This window comes from Brachyhypopomus gauderio, chromosome 1 (genome assembly GCF_052324685.1).
Source record: "Brachyhypopomus gauderio isolate BG-103 chromosome 1, BGAUD_0.2, whole genome shotgun sequence".
Taxonomy (NCBI): Eukaryota; Metazoa; Chordata; class Actinopteri; order Gymnotiformes; family Hypopomidae; genus Brachyhypopomus; species Brachyhypopomus gauderio.
The window spans coordinates 29,102,932-29,122,190 of NC_135211.1; the positions used below are offsets into that span (position 1 = coordinate 29,102,932).

The window sequence follows — 19,259 nt, forward strand, 5'->3', positions numbered from 1 at the left end:
CATCATTATTCCACACATCCATTTACAGTCAGTGTACCTTTACCGATCAACTAGGTCACTCCTTGGTTAGGATCTGTTTGTAACAGATACCAAGTGACCATGTTATGACCACATTAAGAATTAAGGTCTCATCTGTCTCTCTGCAGTGATGGCCTACAAAATCACTGTCCTCGGTCCTGTGTATGCTGTGTATGTAACAATGAGAGGACAGTGATGCCTCACAGCAAAAGAGAATTTAAGTGTAGATTTAATTTAGCACCTGCAAGCAGACGCACTTGTATCTGGTTTCTTTTTGGTCAGGCTGCGGAGTTCAGGTCTTGTCCATATGCCATTGACTGGCTTCAGCCAGAGGGAAGTCAGCTGTCTGGTTCCACACTCCCTTTGAAAGGTCCCAGCATTGCTGTCATTCCTCCAGTAGATAGTAGTTAGGACAGCAGGGAGGGAAACTACAGTGGCCCCTCCCTGCACACTCTGCACGGTTCACCGTGGACCGCTGGCTGTGTGGATAGGGAGGGAGTCTTTTCCTCACATTCACTTGATCACTGTGCCACCACTTAAAGGTACACAAGGGGGACTGAGTGCTCTTGCCTGTGAGAAACACAGGACCCCATAAGCAGTGGTAGGATATGGGATCATCAAACAGTTCGAGGACAAGCTGGACTGCTGTGTGTATTATCTTAATTGTTGCTCCAAAGTAGATGAGGTAAGCAACATAGCATCTAAAGCTTTGAAGCTGTGCGGTTTTAATGCAGTAAATACTGTAAATCTTGTAAATCTTGTGTAAAAGGTGATTACTTCATGATTATTTTGATCACAAATTGTATAAAACTGAAGAAAGTGAATGGCCAGTAATAAGCACGTTTTTGTGTGCGTGTCACTAGTTAATTCTTAGCATAGCATCGTATCTCAGTATCTCATGGCATCATGTTACTGACAACACTTTTATTATATATATATATATATATAATCAGAATAAGGAATGATTTCCAATGATTTGTGGTTCTTCTTTAAAATAGTTTTACTTCAATTAAGTAAAAAAGGCGCTTAAATAAACTTACTGTTATTTGGATAAAATGAAAAACAACACAGACTTTATCTGAACATATTGTGGTAGAGTGTTAATCAAACTATTGCTGTGTTCACACCTTGTCAATATGACATCATTCATGTACATTTTTGGCTGGCAGGCGTTTCCCCGGTGACATTTTCTTTAGATGGCAGGTATTACTCTCACACCTCCTGACAATCTGTGGGAACCCGAGTGTGCCAACCTCTACCCCCTGGTGTGTCCACTGTGCCGGGAGCAGTATCAGTATCGGCAGCCGTGCCTTCTGGACTGCTACCACGTTTTCTGTGCCAGGTGCTTGCAAGGCAGAGCCAACGACAATCGTCTCGTCTGCCCCCTCTGTGGGTACGTACGGAAGTCTCTGCCCCTTCTGTGGGTACGTACTGAAGTCTCTGCCCCTTCTGTGGGTACGTACTGAAGTCTGCCTCTGAGTCAGTGAAGGCAGATCAAACAGATGTGTTTATTTCAGCTGAGCCTGAGCAACTGTGCAAAGTCGTTTCTAGCTCTAATCTTTAACCGGCGTGCCAGACTATGTCATGTAATGGGATCCACATTGTGAGAAGCTCTGAGAAATGATTCCATGGTGAAGTTCATTATAATGGGGAACCAATTTAAGTGCTGTGTTTCTTCTCTGCATTGCAGTGGCATTATTGCAGCTGGTATAATTACAGTTGCACAATGGAGGGGAATGAATAATTATAATTGCACAATGAAGGGAAATGAAGGCCAGTGCCCAGTTTTATCAACCTACCGATTTATCTATCTATCTGGATTTTTACAGAAGAACTGATCCCAGATCATTCCACATTCCCAGTGTAATCACAGGTTGGCAGACGGGCTCAACTGAGCCCTAGTGCAGAATGCAACAGTGCCACGTGTGAAGAAGGAAGTACATCGTTGTTTGTGTGCGTGTGTATATATATATATAGCAGATCTCACATCTGATGATGGATCCAACCGTCTTGCATGTAAACACAAACACATTTATGGGAAAACTTTCAAAGTGCCAAGAGAATTAGCATCTTGGTGTGTACTTGGGAGCAACTAAAGGATTTAATTAGACCAGAATGCGGAGAGAATCTTTACATTGGATTTACAGGATGAACGGTTGGGAGCGACGGCAGCAGTTCTGGTTCCAGTATGGCCTCGGCAGGACGGAGCCAAGCTTAATGGGTTTCATTCGTGCATTAAGCGCCTCTGCTGCCAGCTGGATCTTTCTGACCCGGGTCCAGCAGGATTAAAGCAGAGGCTTTGTCAGCCCCTAACTCCAGAACTGCTGACGCTGGCCAACTGGATTTTCATTCATTTCAGTCTCGAGTCTACATTTTAAGCCAGGCAGTTACACTTGAGTTTTTCCATTAATAAAAGCAAAGCTAATTTAATATTGCTTCAAATGTCATGGTGTAAAAGATTACTAAAACCAATACATATTCAAATTCAAAATGCTTTATTCCACCTTTATTCTAGGTAATCTGTTCTGCATTGCATGAGTGCGGCAGCCCAGTGCTCGGTCTAGCCTCAGCCCAAACACCGTTGTCTACGCCTGGGGTGAGATGGGTCTAGGAGTGGTGCATTCTTGGTAAAAGGCAGGGGTGCCCTGTGCTGAGTAGTGGCAACAGCTGCAGGGGCAGTGGGCAGCCAGCTCTGGTTTTAGCCCCGCGGCAAACCCCTGGCATGGCAGGGTGCTCCGATAAGATCATACCTCAACGGATCCACACAGAAGGCATCAAATCAAATCAAATCAAATCAAATCAAATTTTATTTATATAGCGCTTTTTACAACAGTTGTTGTCACAAAGCAGCTTTACAAGTGCCGAGTCCTAGCCCCCAGTGAGCAAGCCAAAGGCAACAGTGGCAAGGAAAAACTCTCTAGTTTTTTTGCATGAGGAAGAAACCTTGAGAGGAACCAAGACTCAGGGGGGGAACCCATCCTCCTCTGGCCGACACCGGTCACCATGACAACAACAACAATTTAGACAGAAAGAAGAGAAAGAAAAGGAAAAATATGTAATAATGTCCATCATGATGTACTGTATGCATCCGGTTAGGCAGGAGGTGGCTGGCCCAGGATGGATCGCTGGTCTCCTCATCTCATTATTCCTCAAGCAGGCGGGCAGCCATGTGGAGAAATGAAACAGGGAAAATTAGCTCTGTATGAGGACATATACAGGACCGGTGAAATTATAAACATTTCCGGAGTGTGGCAGCAACTCCGGCATTAAGTTAAATTATTACAGCCTAGCTAAAAAGGCAGAACCAGAAGGTAACATAGGCTTGGGGGCATTCTGAGACAATGGCATCCGTCCACTGCACTGTCAACAAACTTGAGTGACCACGAGCAGTGACAGGACGACAGCACCAGCGCCCCAGTCTACCATAAAACCCTTCGCCTGTGAACCCCTGGATCTGTACCTTAATCTAAGGGGGGATATTAATTATCAAACGCTAAACTAAATAAGTGGGTTTTCAACCTAGACTTAAAGATTGTGACTGTGTCGGAGTCCCGACATCTTGGCATCTTGGCAAGCGCCCGCTGCAATGCACTGATCCTGAGGCTCAGAGCAATTAAAAAAGCTCTGGTGATGACCCATTTCATCTCCTATCCAGAAGTCAAGCATGACACACTGTAATATGTTGTTGCACTAATATGGAAATATTGTGCACATGTGGCCTGTGGCTGTTGTTAGGACTGTGCTACTATAGTAATGGTGTATCTGTGGTTGTTAGAACTGTGATACTATAGTAATGGTATATCTGTGATTGTTAGAACTGTGCTGAGATAGTAATTGTATATCTGTGGTTTAGAAATGTGATATTATATAATGGTATATCTGTGGTTGTTAGAACTGTGCTACTATAGTAATGGTATATATGTGGTGATTAGAACTGCATTGCTATGGTTATGACATACATGTGATTGGTAGAACTGGGTTGTCATGGTTATGGATTGTTTGTGGTAGAACAAAAGCATCATGACCTGATGAAAAAGTTCAAGTGCTACCCAGTTCTCAGTAAGAGGCTACAGCAGGCATTGGAAAATATTCTGTGATGTTTAGTATATCCTTAGAACTTCTATAGAAATCATATAAACTATTCAAATTACTTTAAAAATAAATGTCACAGAACTAACCTGTGCGTATTAAAACACAACTGCTCTGCGTATTAAAATACACTGTTTCTTTAGATACAAAATATTTTAAATAAACTAACAAAAATATCTACACTATAAAACCTGTTTATCTCATATGCAAAGTTGTGAAAAGGGGCATACATGTAAAAATGTTATTTCATGTGAATGGGTCTATAATCCTAGAAAATATATGTGCTATAAGAATTGACACCTTTGAACTGACTTAAATGCTTCTACAAACCTTTTGCACCAAACCCCACCAGACCTCTAAATACATTTCTCATACAAATTAGTACTTAAGAATGACTTCATTAACCTTTGGCTTCAGAAACCACTATTTAATAATTATAACTTTAATTGTAACTTTGGACAGTGGAGGTGTCGTTACACGCAGACGGTTTCACCGATCACTGCTGCAAGAGTGTCTCTGCTCTCAGACAGCGGAGGTGACTGCAGATCCATACGTCTATATTTATCCTTTGTTGTCCATTGGAGGAGAGCGGGTATGATGAGTCTGACTTTTGCTATCACTCTTCTACAACCACAACAGCTCTCCTGCATGGCCAGAATTAGCCGAAGAGCTTCACCGGTCAGGCCATCTTAACCATGCTGTTTTCATGGTATGATCTAGCCCGATTGATGATAATGATTTGAAGTTTGTAAATATGCCGCTGTTGAGGGCGTGGCCCAGTCCCCCATTCTGAACCAATACCATCGCACAGGTTCTTTTCACACCTACCTGATTGTTTCTTTCCTGCTGCATCCACTGCTGTTAGTGGCACATAATAGCCCGTTGCTATGAAAACAAGACAAACCAGGCAAGAGGGGCAATGTCTGGGCAGACATATTGAGGTCATTAGCTGAAGGATAGGATGCGGTTCTCCGAATCTCTGCTTAGCTCTGATTAATTTCAGTGCTCATCAAAAAACCATTTATCTTGTAATTGGATGAAAGGATACAGTGAATTATGAATCATTTATGTTGAGGCATTAGGGGAAGTATGTCAGTGTTAACAGGGAACAAGAGCGAACACGCTAGTGGTTTAGCCTGTAGCCCCTGGGCCTCATGTCTGACACCCATGACTCTCTCAGAGTGACACCACACGTGTCAGTACGTTGGGAAACATAGCAAGAATTGCTGAAAGAAGCTGCACAGAGACAATATATTCACCAACCTAAAAACCTGATATCCGTGAAAGTTTATTGCGTGTGCTTGATTATGTCTGGGAAGTGCTGCTAGTAGGTTTGCCTTGTGTAAAAATAGCCATGACGCAAAAGTCTGTAATATCAGAAAACTGGATAACTCAGTAGTTTCACTGTATGCACGTGTGTGTGTGTGTGTGTGTGTGTGTGTGTGTGTGTGTGTGTGTGTGTGTGTGTGTGTGTGTTTTCACCAGATATGCTTCAGTTGTGAAGGGTATAAACACTCTCCCTCCTGAAGACCGTTTGCTGAAGTTCCTGGTGCATGACTCCACTGACAGTGAAGTGCAATGTGCTAACTGTGATATGGAATGCAATACACAGGTATGCCACAAAAGACATCATACAACATCTTATATAACACATGCACAGTTTCAGACTTCAGTCAAGTCAAGTCATCAAGACTTTAATGAATGAACGAACAAAAGTTACACAATGAATGAACAAAAGTTACACTTTTTAAAAGTTCATGAATTTCTTAACAAATGATGCAATAATCATGCATACCTACACACCATAAGCCACATAACAAACATACTGTATATTCTGTGTTAGAGTAACACACAAACTTAACATAATCTCTCACACATAATCCTCAAACCAAAATTATTTCTTCACCCTAATAGACATAGCTCTCATACTGAAATGTTTTGTGTGTGTGTGTGTGTGTGTGTGTGTGTGTGTGTGTGTGTGGGTGTGGGTGTGGGTGTGTGTGGGTGTGTGTCCAGAACACTGGGGCTATGTATTACTGTAACACGTGCAGCCAGCCACTGTGTGGCCCCTGCAGGGACATCACACACAGAGCCAGGATGTTCTCCTGCCATGAAATCGTCTCACTAGCCAAACGGGCCAAGGACTGCCATAGCAAGTGCTGTGAGTTACCACATCGGCCCACTTCCACGGCTCTGTGTGGAGTCTTGTTCTGTTCTGCACAGCACAGCTACGCTGACAGAAAAGAATCAGACATGAACGACAGTACCACAACATTTCAAAAAGGGCATTTGTTGAAGATCTTTTGACTGAATATAGCATAATGAGGTGTTAAGAAGTGGTAAATGTCTCAGACTACAGCCACTAGAGTGGTTTGGCAATACAGGGGAAATTTTAATGAGGTGTAGTTAACAAACAGTGAACCTGTGCTTTAAAACAAGACTGTCTAGCTCTAGTTCTGAAGAGCCCATATCCAGCAGAGTGTGTTGAACTTTAAAGCTCAATTAGACCTGCTAAAACTGATAATGAACTGATTGAATTCTCTGTTGAAGAACAGGAAAAAACACAGTTGAACCCTAAGCACACAAGACCAGAAATTCACTCCGTTGCTTTTAAAACATGCAAAAGGTGTCCACAGCAACTCAGCAGCACACATTACTCTATGGTATAGAGTAGGCAGATTATCTTGTTAAAAGCTTTGTAGTTGCCTTAGGAGTTCAGAACACACATTCAAGAAATAACACACAGCACACCTGTAACACACCTGCAACAGACCTGTAACGCACCTGTAAATCCTGTAGTAGACTGTGCATTTCATGTTTGTTTTGACTCCTCTCTTAGCCCTCCATGAGGAGCTTTACGTCATGTTTTCGACGGAGAAGAGATCCATGCTCTGCATCAAGTGTTTCAGGGACATGCAGGTGTAAGCACGTCCACCATCACAAAGCACGTGGCCTAAGCATGCTCCTGCAAATGTGACCTGCATGCTTTTGCACTCCTGCAAATGTGACCTGCGTGCTTTTGCACTGCTGTGAACGTGACCTGCGTGCTTTTGCACTGCTGTGAACGTGACCTGCGTGCTTTTGCACTCCTGCAAACGTGACCTGCGTGCTTTTGCACTGCTGTAAACGTGACCTGCGTGCTTTTGCACTGCTGTAAACGTGACCTGCGTGCTTTTGCACTCCTGCAAACGTGACCTGCGTGCTTTTGCGCTCCTGCAAATGTGACCTGTGTGCTTGTGTGCTTCGGCAGGCCGAGCCGAAAGCACTGTGTGGACATTGAGACGGCGTACGCGCAGGGCTGTGGGATCCTGGATCAGGCCGTGCTGGTGAGAGCGTGAGTTGCTTGCCATTAACGAACGAGTGCCACTTCAGGTTAATGCTACACAAGGGCACTTGGCATGAGTGCGGTTAGTGCCCTTCTCTGGAGTGGAAGCAAACTGCAGCGAAGTATGCAGGGCACAAGGTTGTAGAGCATAGTGTATTACCTTTAAGTGTGCATTAGCAGCATTGGCCCTAAGCTGAATTTTCCTTCATCCCCACAGGCGGTGAAAGAGCTCCAGACATCGGCTTGGGAGGCCACTGTCCAGCTTAAGGCCATGATCAGAGAAGTGCATACTAATGTGCAGGAGGAGGAGACTGCGATCTGCACCCTGTTCAACAGCATGCAGGTTAGACATTTCACCAGCAGGTGGCATACACAGCACATGGGTGACACATTACAAGTTTCTGTTAGATACACCATTCATGTAAACACTCAAAACCGATGACAAATGACCACTGGCAAAAACAACCTCATAATAATATCCTTAATGTGGATGGATTTTAGGTTTTGTGATATGATTACTCTGTTTTTCACAAAGGAAAAACTTGCAGAGAGGAAGAGAATCCTGTTAAAAGCTGCTCAGAGGTAAACAGATTGTTCTCAGCCATTTTGAATAAAACGGAGCATGAATCACTCACGGATGTTGGCCGCATGTTTTAAGCTCCGTCAGTGGGGCACTACGCAGACCAGTAAGATGCGCTACGAGCAGCGGACGCCCTTCAGACCACGAGGCGTCTTTTATTGACTTCTTTAAATTAAACCCTCTGCCCTTCATCACAATCACTTTCCTGCATGGAATTCACTCTGGTTGGAAGTTCCAGAAATTTAGCCAAAGGCCATTTATACCAGACTGCAGTTTTTTTTATCAGTTCATCTGAGTTGACCCACCAAAAGTCATCAGGGATTTATATATGCGCTGAATATGTATGAGAAAACGGGAGTCTGTGTGTGTGTGTGCTACGCATGCGTTGTTTCATTAGCGAAAATGGTTTAGATTCCCGTTATCTGCAGCCAGCATGAGGAGAAGGAGGAGGTACTGAAGGAGCAGCTCGGTTACCTGGCTGCTCTCCTGCCCACACTCCAGGTACGCCAGCCCCGCCCCCCACCTGTCTTCCCTTCCATACACACGAAACCTGAGCAGTGTGCGCAAGTTCAGGATTTAGAATAGCAACAATCTGACTCTTACGCCTGCAGGTTCACCTGGTCGTTTGCTCGGTTTTCCTTAGACTGGCCAGCAAGTATGATTTCCTTGACATGGGCTATGTAAGTAGCAGTCTCTCTCTCTCTCTCTCTCTCTCCTCTCTCTCTCTCTCTCTCTCTCTCTCTCTCTCTCTCTCTCTCTCTCTCTCTTCTCTCTCTCTCTCTCTCTCTCTCTCTCTCTCTCTCTCTCTCTCTCTCTCTCTCTCTCTCTCTCTCTCTCTCTCTCTCTCTCTCTCTCTCAGTCAGTCAGTCATGGCCTGGTGGTAGGGAACTGGACTTGTGACCGGAGGGTCGTGGGTTCGATTCCCAGACAGGCCATGACTGAGGTGTCCTTGAGCAAGGCACCTAACCCCAACTGCTCCCCGGGCGCCGGGCTAGGGCTGCCCACCGCTCTGGGCACGTGTGATCCACAGCCCCCTAGTAATCACTAGTGTGTGTGTGTGTGTTCTGACTGCATAGATGGGTTTAAAGCGGAGGACAAATTTCGATTGGGGTGTAAAAATCACAATTGACAAAATATGTCACATTTCATTTCTCTCTCTCTCTCTCACTCTCACGACGCATAGCACTTCCATAGCACTCGTGCGGGAATTCTGTTCATCCTGCATCTCATTCGTTCACAGCAGCTGGTGGACAGGCTGCACAGGATTGTGACGCTGCCTGTCCAACTCTGTCCCGCACAGAGCTGCAGGGTAACCCCACAGCGCCGCATGACACACTCATCACATTCATTTATTCAAATCCTAGCTGACAACCATTAGGACCCTATACAGATGTCTTCAGCAGGACACAGATGGGACAAAATGGCAGCATCCAGAATTATAGCTTTAACACACTGCACCGCATAAAAAAACAAAACAAACAAACAAACAAACAAACAGGGGCCCCATTTATAAAACTTTGCCTGGATTCCAAAGTGAAATAAGACATGTTTTGCAGAATGTGGTATGACTGGGACAACCCAGAACTATCAGCCAATTCCCTCTGTAAGCAGCTATTAGCATGAATTATCATTAATCATTAGTACTTGACTAACTGGACTTCAAATATCTGTACTGTAATAAAAAATAAGATAGGCCAGAACAAATGTCATATTACCACTACCATTACTATTACCATGATTATTATATTAGTGGGTAATGGGGCCCATTGTGATATCTCTTTGAGGGTCCAAAAATCAGTTTTGCCCCTGAGTGCAGAGACAGTGATTTATGAAATGGCAAGTTACCTTCCGTGCCATATGAGCAAACTGATGGGAAAAGACACAAAGCGTCCTTCATACTTGAAATAAGGAATTAATATGGTTCTTACTGTGACTTAACACAAGCTTTTAGTTTAACTCCAAAATCCACCCCAATCACATGACTATTCAGTCTGTGCATAAATGACAATTTTTCTTTGAGAGGCAAGTCTGCTGTGTGAAATGATCCTTTCCACAGATGTAATTGCATAGCCGTGATTCACTTTGAACTGAAATGGGCTGTTAATTGGACTTGTCAGTTTGCCAACCTGTGAATCAAGCTATATAGAGTAGTTCCCTGGTCCTTGCAGCACTAAAACAGTTGAGACATTTGAAATGTAAAGGCTATGACTTTAAACTGTTTTTTGCTTTTGTGAGTTCGGAATTTTAACACTTTAATAAGACTTTCAGGTTTCTCAGTATGTTAACCACTTCAAAGGAATTTTAGTAGCTAGTTTTCCACTCTTTTTAATATCAAGGTATTAAAGTACGTTTTAAAAAGTTTGAATTAGAATGTAAAATTAATGGCCCCTTTGTAATTGCTAATTGCTGACTCCCAGCGGTAACCCTGGGAGAGTTGATGCAGATTTGGCTTAGACAGTGACCAATCATTGGTCTTGAAGTGGCTTCAAATAGCTCAGTGTCTAACTTTATACAAGTGTGCAACAGAAGCTTAGTGGTTACACATAATCCCCAAAGCTGCAAAACATTATTCAGAGGTTTAACCTGCTACAAAGCCAGGATGGACAGCTAAATACTGATCCATTACAAGGTCGATCTACCAACTCCTGATGCAGAACACGCAAGGATATTGGAGATGTTTCAAGTTCATCACGTTTCACTTGGCTCTGTGTGAATCTTTATAAAACAAGACGATTCCTCCAGATCCTGTGTTGGTTATGATTCCACATAGTTGAGAGATGCCTGAAATTTGGCTACTTCATATTTCTTTGGCCCCTATAGCCATTAGTAGGTATTATTTGTTTTAGCAAGTTTTGACATGACCATAGTCTTTGTTAGTTTTAAGACCAAAAGTGTTTGTTTTCAGATAACTTCTGATAATCCAGAACATTTTCCAAGAAAGGCCTTTTGTCCAGAAGACGGGGCAGTCATGGTCTGGTGGTAGGGAACTGGTCTTGTGACTGGAGGATCGTGGGTTCGATTCCCAGGCCTGAGGCCATGACTGAGGTGCCCTTGAGCAAGGAACCTAACCCCAACTGCTCCCCAGGCGCCGGGCTAGGGTTGGCCACCGCTCTGGGCATGTATGCACCACAGCCCCCTAGTAATCACTAGTGTGTGTGTGTTTGTGTGTGTGTTCTAATTGCACAGATGGGTAAATGCGGAGGACAAATTTCAATTGCGGTAAAAAAGCACAATTGACAAAATAAGGCACATTTCACATGAGAAGCAGGAGTGGAGTGTCTTCCAACCTACAAATGTGCCACATCCATCAAACCATACCTGACAGCTGTCCGTATGGCTACTGCAGCTTCTCAGCCAAGGTCACAAACTTTGACTCGACTTTGGCATACTGACCAAGCCTATCTGGCTGATACAACCTGTGAAGTTTGGTCCCGGGCCTTCAGGGCACCTGAACTACCAAGAACTTGCGCCCCTGTCTGAATAGTCTCCTCATGCCGGCTCCTAATCTCAAACTAGCTACACGCAAAAAAAGTGGCTATTAAAAGCTCTGACGTAGCTTCACGTAGCTCGAGGAATTACTTTACACAGTTGGGCTGTACATATTGCTTGGATGCTGTTGTTATCTCAAACGCCAAGCCATCCATTGATGGTTCAACAGTATCGGAAGATGAACGTTTGCATGTACCTTGTAAGCAAAGGTAGTGCAGATCTCTTTATATCTGGATTGACTGTACACCTATTATGATTACAATTATTAATATATCGGTCAAGCAATTTGAGGAAGCCCGTCAGCCTGCCATTGCAACCATGCAAGATTCTTCGCAGTCTGAAAGAAGCCCTTACTTCAGAAGTTATCCACTCAGTTCCAGACATGCATGACAGACAGCATGTTTACCAAGATAGGCCTTTTACCCGGATGACTTCACATTACACCATATTCCTCTATAGTGAGGTCAGTAATGACTGGTGAGGAGCAGGTGTGGAGTTGGTCTTCCAACCTGCAGACGGCTTCAGCTTCCATAGCAGCTGCAATCTTGCTCCATTTATCGACCTGTCCCTGACAGTTGCCCAATACCCTGCCACACAGCTATCAGCCTTCATATCAAAGATATACCCAAGTGACATCCCAGAGTTTCTTTGCTCCAATCTACATAGGATCCTGAGCATCTTAGTCAAGTGAGGACAAGGCAGGTATTGAATGCCCTGACTGTGACCCGTCTCCTCTCATAGCTGCTACCAGCTTTCTCTAAGGGGGGCAGTCGGGGGGGGGGGGGGGGGGGGCTGCCTGGCTAGGATCTAGTGATTCCTTTCAAGCCTTTCCTAAATTGACATCATGGTATGGGCTACAGAAAGCCCAGGGTTATATAGAACCAGCACCAACCTAATCAGCTATAAAGGCTAATGACCGCTTCAACAAGTATCCAGTAACTACAACCCTACCATCAGGTATCAGGTGTGCACCATCACACCATCATGTGTGCAGGTATATGACATATAAGCACCAACAAATTGTTCCTTCTGCATCTGAGCTTGTTTCAGAGTGGCTACAATCCTGCATCCCAAGGAGGTTCTGCCATCTACCAGCCATCTTATAGCATGTGTAGTGTAGCTAAACCCAGCAACCCAGAAAACCAGCCGCCCACATTAGCTACCAACTCCCACAGGATTGTGATGGACCTCATCAGCCAGTTTCCAGTTTTGCCCAAACAGCCTTCTTTTTACAGAGCAGCTGTATGTCCACTGTATGTCCACCATATGTCCACTGTATGACCACCATATGTCCACTGTATGTCCACTGTATATCCACCGTTCATAACTCACTTCCCTGCCAGGCCTCTCTGTACAGTGTGTAAATAAAGACTAAACTGTAAACGGACTGTAAACTCTGGCCAGGTTGAACGTCTGCTTGCCAGTTGTAATGGTATTTTTCATGTTTCACTGTGCCTGCACGTGTGTCATAACAGTTAGATCTAGTTTTGTTACACTGTCCAAAGGGGGAAGAATTTCAGTGGCTGTCTTCAACATAGTGAAGCCAACCGCTCTTCACATTAACTCCCCACCAACAATTCAGCCTTTTAAGTCTTTTATCGGGTCTGTAAACCTCTATTGATTGATCACTTAAAGGTTTTCTGAAGGTGAAAAACATTTTTCATGCATGGGTGACCTTTGGGTTAAAAAAGTAGTGTCTCTCATAAATCCCACAGGCATTATGTGTGTTTGCCAGATTTATCTGTTGCCTGAGACATCAAGTGGCATCCCATTGACTTTTTCCTGTTTGTGCTGAATTACTGTGTGAGCATGTTCTGAATAACTGTCATACATTTAGGTCAATGGGTTTTCTACATTAGACAAAACAGAATATTTTGGAAATGTTACACTTCAGAACAGGAGAGATGCTTGTGGGTAAAAGACAGTAAAAACAGATGTAACAAAGCCAGAGGGAGAATAAAAACAGTGAGATTAGACCGAAATCACAAATGAGAGATAGAAAATGGCTGTCTTCGTTCAACAAAAACTCAGACAGAAAAAAAAGCAAAATCACCCAGTATACACTCAGAGAAATGTTGGCAAAACTTTGCAAGGAAAGCTGGTGACACACAGATATATATAGGAATGGATATATAACAGTTGAGATCAGTAAGGTGATGATAGGAAAGGGGGGTGGGGGAATGGGGGGTAAATCTATGATTGGTTGGCTGTTGTTTTCCAGGCTGTGACTGGGCTTCTGGGAAGTGTAGTGTAGGTGGTTGTAGTCTGTAATGGGAGAATCAGGAAGCATGAAGGACTATGATGTCACCCACCAAGTAAAAAAAAAGAAAGAAAATATCTGCTGAGTGTCAATAATAATTTGAAATGGTGGTAGTTTTTAGGTTCACACAATAACCCAAACATTATTTTGTAAGGGATTTCCATATATAGGATTTAAATCAATTTCTAGATACTGTCGTCTTCTAAAAATGGCAATGGAACTGTCATTTAAATGCATTTAAAAGCATTTAGATTTTTGAAAGAAAAATGTAATGTTTATCCTCAAGCATGATAGTAATGTAAGTTCTTCTCCATGAAATTGATAGTTGTGTGACTATGGTGGCCTTTTCTGACTGTGCTTTCCTCTCTGCCAGATCAACACAGATTTCCGCAGAGAGTTTGCCCACTGTCTAGGCACCCTCCTGCCGCTTGGACTTCCCAAGACTGGTGCAGTATCCCGGGGAGCCACCGGGGGCAGCCTGTAAGTTCCAAATCCAAATAGCTGCTGGCAACACAAATCAGATAAATAAATCTGTAGTCATATATGTAGCACTAGTGTTCCTGGTATATCTATATATTGACAGTTGCAAACATTAAAGGGTTGAGAAATATATTAAGTCTCTAAAGAACTAACCTTGAAAAAAAGTGATGACTAAGATTCAATCCTAATGTGTTTAGTGATCAGATATCAACAACAGGCAACAGGAAGAAGGAGGTAACGTTATCATTTGCTCAGTCATTTGCTTAGTCACTAAGGTGTTCGGCTTTATAACCCCTTTCTGATGTGCCAGGTATGAGTCTGGTATGTGCCTGCCATGGTGCAGGGGTGTTAACACTGCCTCTCAGGTGAGTGTAGCCACAGTTCTAGGAAAACTCTGATCCAGGGACTGAGGCCTGCTGTTACTGCCCTGCTATTTGATCGACTGTCACTAATCATTTCAGACAAAAGGCTCAGTTCCTAGTTTGCTTCTGATTTTTGGCACTTGGTGGCCATGGCTAGCATGAGAATAAGGATTTGGTCCAGGAAAAGTGTTGGAGGAATGACATTCTTTGAGAAAAACAGGTTGTGTGGGGAATCTCCAGTTCTCTACATTGAAGCAGATGGATTAATCCAAAAGTGACTTGGGGCTTTGTAATGCTATGGTACCTATCCCTGGCTTAATATATCGGTCAGTATTTTTATAAATATTTTCTGAGAAATGTAAACGTTTGAAGTGGTAAAGTGTGGCACCAGACTCATTGGCTTGAGCCAGTCTCTATTTTAAGGTTTATTGTAGTCATCACAGTTGGGTCTGCATGCCCTTCCACAGCATGAACGGTAGCATTTCCTTGGGATTTCTCATTCCTGGAACCCTCACCACACACACACACGCACACACACACACACACACACACACACACACACACACACACACCCACACACACACAATCCACCATCCCCCACAACCCTGTTGTTCTCTGCTATCTGTTGGCATTAAGTCGTGTTTACAGTGTCGCGCATGTGCAGTGTCTGCTGACAAACGCAAAGGTGACCGCGATGAATTCCTCAACCCCTCCACCTCTCTGTGGACAGCGGGTGACGCAGGTGCCCCCCAGCAACTTTCCACATAAATCACGCATCCTGTGCATGGGTGGCCCCGCCCCTCCGTGCACAAGCCCCCCTGTCCCCAGTCTCCCACAGCCATGGCAACAGCCTGCTCTTGGACTCCCATCACTATTTATATCATAATTACACGGAACTCTTCAAGCCTTTGTTCCATGCCACCGATGCCGTTGCCAGTGGCGATGTCTTAAATTGGTAGGGGTCAAATGAGTGGGCGGAGCCTACAGACAGTGCACAGTGTAGGTGTCAGGTTGAAATGGAGCAGCACGTACAGACTCTTCCCAGAGGGCACCATAACTCACACAGGGAAGAAAGCCTAAAGACCCCCACTATTACGGTAATTCACCTTCTCTCCAGTTTTAATGACTTTATTGTCATATGGATTGACCTGAGCATGCACTGTTTTAATTGGTTGACTAAGCCTCAGGTGGTGAAAGGAACAGGTTTCTGAGATCCTCAGGTAGTGCGTCGTAGGGAGAACGCTCTTTCCTTTCTGAATGGACTTGTGGAAGGCCTAGTGATTCTCTGTAGTTCAGTTTAGTTAACTTCACTAATTTTTAAGGTGGTTTTCTTCTTTTTTTATGTATTTATTTATTTTTGTTTTATTTTCAGAGCATGCTAATACCTAGCTGCTAAAAGGGATAGTTTTTACACTATGTTTTAAGAACAGTCCTGTGAAACTGAGGTGCACACTGAAGATTCCTGAATAGCTGTTTGGCACTTGGCATTGTAAACAGGGCTGTCAGAATGCCTGATCTCAGAACACTTACCCATGATTTATAGGCTGATGCCTTCCATGCAGGCCACATTTCCTGAGGATCGGCATGCACAAAATAAGACGAGGGAGGGGGAGGCTGTCAAGCAGACAGAAGGAGCCATCATGCAAAGAAGATCGTGTGATGATTTTCTGCTTTCAGCTGCTTTTATTAAAGCCGGTGAAAGCAGACAGCTTTCCTCCCCTCAGTTCCCATGACTACAGTGTTAGCATGCTCTGGAGAACAGGCCCCCAATGTGGCCGGTGCGTGTTAAATATTAGGTCAGCATCTAGGAGATGGTGACCACCTGTCCCCTCCACAGGCTGTGGGCTGCTTGGTCCATGTCGTGCCAGTCTCCCTCTCTCGGTGCCATGCCACAGTCCACCTCTCTGGGATACACAGCTGCCCCTCACCGATACATCTGTACTAAAGTCTTATTGGCTAAGGATGGGGACACGCCTTTCACAGAGCACTGCCGAATCTATGAGAGCAGCTACCGGGTGAGACAGCCAATCAGTTTGAGTCTTCGCCGCTTCGCTTCTTGGCTTGGTTTTGTGAGGCTGAAGTCGTTTGCCCATGTTCCGCACATTTGCGTCGGTTTACAGCCTGTTTTTGTTCTGGACCAGGCCCTGCAGACAGAGGTGCAGAAGTTGAAGAACCAGGTGCAGGCGATGCATCGCGACCTGACCAAACACCACTCCCTCATCAACATGGACGCCATGGGGGAGATACTGGAGCGCTCTGTGCACATCGACGGGCAGATTGCCTCTCAGTGTTCCGCCGTGCAGAACCACAGGGCCATGCTCGAGCAGGTGAAATCTTGGATCCCTGCTGTAGATCCAAGAAGCATCATAACCAAGTAGCCACCATCGCTGCGCTGAGGTAGCATGGAGAAAGAGTGAAAAAGCTTCATCTCAGCATATGTCTTCTTTTTCAGACATGGCAAGACACTTTACAGAGGGTAACAAATGAGCAAGATGTCTATGAAGGTAAGGGAAGTTGTCAGTGCGCCTTATCATGTTCTTGGTGTTTTTCATCCTGTCCTAGAGGTGTGGATTTAGTGGAAAGCGATGTAATGTTTGTTTACTGCTTGTTTATTTACAGTTTGTTTACATGCTGCTCTGTTTCAGCACAACTCCATGACCTTCTCCAACTGAAGCAGGAAAACTCCTACTTGACTACCATCGCACGTCAGATTGGACCATATATCTCCTCCATAGCAAAAGTAAAAGAACGATTGGAGCCCAGGTAGCCTCGGGACTCTTTCATTCCCATCTCATCCCCTTCAGCCAAATAGAATCATTTATAACCATATTAATAAACATCGAATACACTGCTATGGTGTTGAATGGTTTTAGGTTCCATGTTCTGAAAGAACATGAAGTTGAACACAGTGAAACAATGCTGAAGATTAATCAGGATACCACAACGACTACTAAATCACCAGATGGGTAATCTTGTTCACTAAATAAAATATGAATGATCATTTTTAAGAATTATTTATTGTCTATTGTTTACCTTAATCGCAGATTTGGAACTGAGAGAGAAACTACTAATGCTCTTGGCATTTCTTCCCATATTAGTAATGATGAAGGCTGTTCCACCATCTGCATCTGGGATTCAAACAGGAGTAAGAATACGTTGATCCTCCAACCTGAAGAGACCCCGGCGAAGAGCAATGACTACTCCTGGCCACGCAAGCAGAGGAACGTCTGATATGTCCTGACACAGAGCTGCCACCATAAACCCAGGGAGTTTGCAGTGTGTTATGTGAAGGACATCTTATATAATACATGCTCAATGATGGACCGTTATAGGCCAATGTAAATTAAATAACAAAATTGAACAGGAATAATATGAAGATGTGCTGAATGGATGATGGTCCCTACATCACAGGGAAAGAATCACAGAAAGGACAAGAGTTATGTTCCTAATTACTGTGGAGAAGACACGACCAGTGTGTATACCTCGGGTTAATGGATGACTGGGAAAATGTAAGTGATGAAAAACCAACTTTGTCTCAAAGGTATTTTAAGTGTGCTTTAAATTAGTTGAAACAGTGCTAGTAATAAAAGGAAATTAAAATTGGTTTATTGATGACGATATGAATGAAATTCTTCATGTACTGGATTAAAAACGGAGGGGGAATAAATAAAAATGGAAAAGTGCTGTTCAAGGGAAAAAAAATATTACAGTTCATAATTAAATATGAATACGTAATAGAGACCAAAGTCTTCCCTAAATAATGCCCGTGTGTGTGCTGAAAAAGACTATTCCGCAACATTCAAGTTTGAACTTTAGAATTCTAACTGTTGGTTACTTTTACGTATCTTTTAAAGGTTGGCTCACAAATCTGCCGATTGTATTTAGAGCATTGTTACAAAATGGTGTTGGTACACAGCTGTAATAAAGACTCGCTTGTATACTAATGTAAACCCAAGATGCAAAAGCCTGGATTGACTGCATGTCCACTGCAATGCGTTGACATCCTCAGACATAGAGTCGAGCGCTGATGTGAACTTTGGGGCAGCAGTGCAGAGATTGTTCAGTGAGTTAATTGTATGTGTGTGGGGCATCATCGAATCCAGTGTGCAGGGGATGTATGTCACCGCCCAGTCTGAGGAGGACCAGTAGAGGGCACTGCTCTGAGCACCTGTCACCACCCACATCACCACCACCACTCACATTACGTCAGCTGAAGAACAGGAAGCAGACTGACACACAACGAACGCACAAACATATTCTGACGTAGGAGGATGTTCACAAACATGGCAGTTATATTTACAATGCTTTCTGTTATAACATCTGGGCTAATATTTCCATAAGGAGATTAGAATTGTATTTGTCTTCCCCTTGAGGGTAGTAATTTACAAATAAATGATTTCTGCAGCATGCTAACAGTGACGTATGTGGGCAACCACTAATCTCTTGCCCTGAGTTATAGATGAGCTCAAATTAACTAACAAAAGGAGACATTACAAAGCACAGATCATTAAAAAAACAACCTTGTTGCATTATTAACATCTTACTAAGTTCAGCTCCAGATAACCTTAGTACAGTGCCCAAAACAAGCAGCCATTTTGCAGCGATTGCGCACTGCGGCTGGGGTCGATAGCTGATCATCTCATAAATCACGCTGAA

General features: G+C 43.8%; 1 protein-coding gene across 1 annotated transcript; it reads left to right on the forward strand.

Moving 5' to 3' along the window:
- Positions 1-503: 503 nt before the first annotated feature.
- On the forward strand, positions 504-18,215 carry rnf207a (ring finger protein 207a). Its single transcript, XM_077007745.1, has 18 exons — positions 504-703; positions 1,188-1,411; positions 5,593-5,719; positions 6,124-6,268; positions 6,947-7,028; positions 7,358-7,433; positions 7,650-7,775; positions 7,968-8,014; positions 8,441-8,513; positions 8,624-8,692; positions 9,253-9,321; positions 14,135-14,241; positions 16,441-16,618; positions 16,745-16,930; positions 17,056-17,107; positions 17,249-17,366; positions 17,477-17,569; positions 17,702-18,215. Exons 2-18 carry the CDS (start codon positions 1,215-1,217, stop codon positions 17,832-17,834), a joined length of 1,878 nt encoding a protein of 625 aa, XP_076863860.1. The 5' UTR covers positions 504-703; positions 1,188-1,214; the 3' UTR covers positions 17,835-18,215.
- Positions 18,216-19,259: the final 1,044 nt, after the last annotated feature.

Coding starts and splice junctions, on each gene's coding strand:
- rnf207a (XM_077007745.1), top strand. CDS start 1,215: ATGGCAGGTATTACTCTCACACCTCCTGACAATCTGTGGGAACCCGAG. Junction 8,514..8,623: donor CTCTCCTGCCCACACTCCAG/GTACGCCAGCCC, acceptor TTACGCCTGCAG/GTTCACCTGGTCGTTTGCTC. Junction 9,322..14,134: donor GTCCCGCACAGAGCTGCAGG/GTAACCCCACAG, acceptor CCTCTCTGCCAG/ATCAACACAGATTTCCGCAG.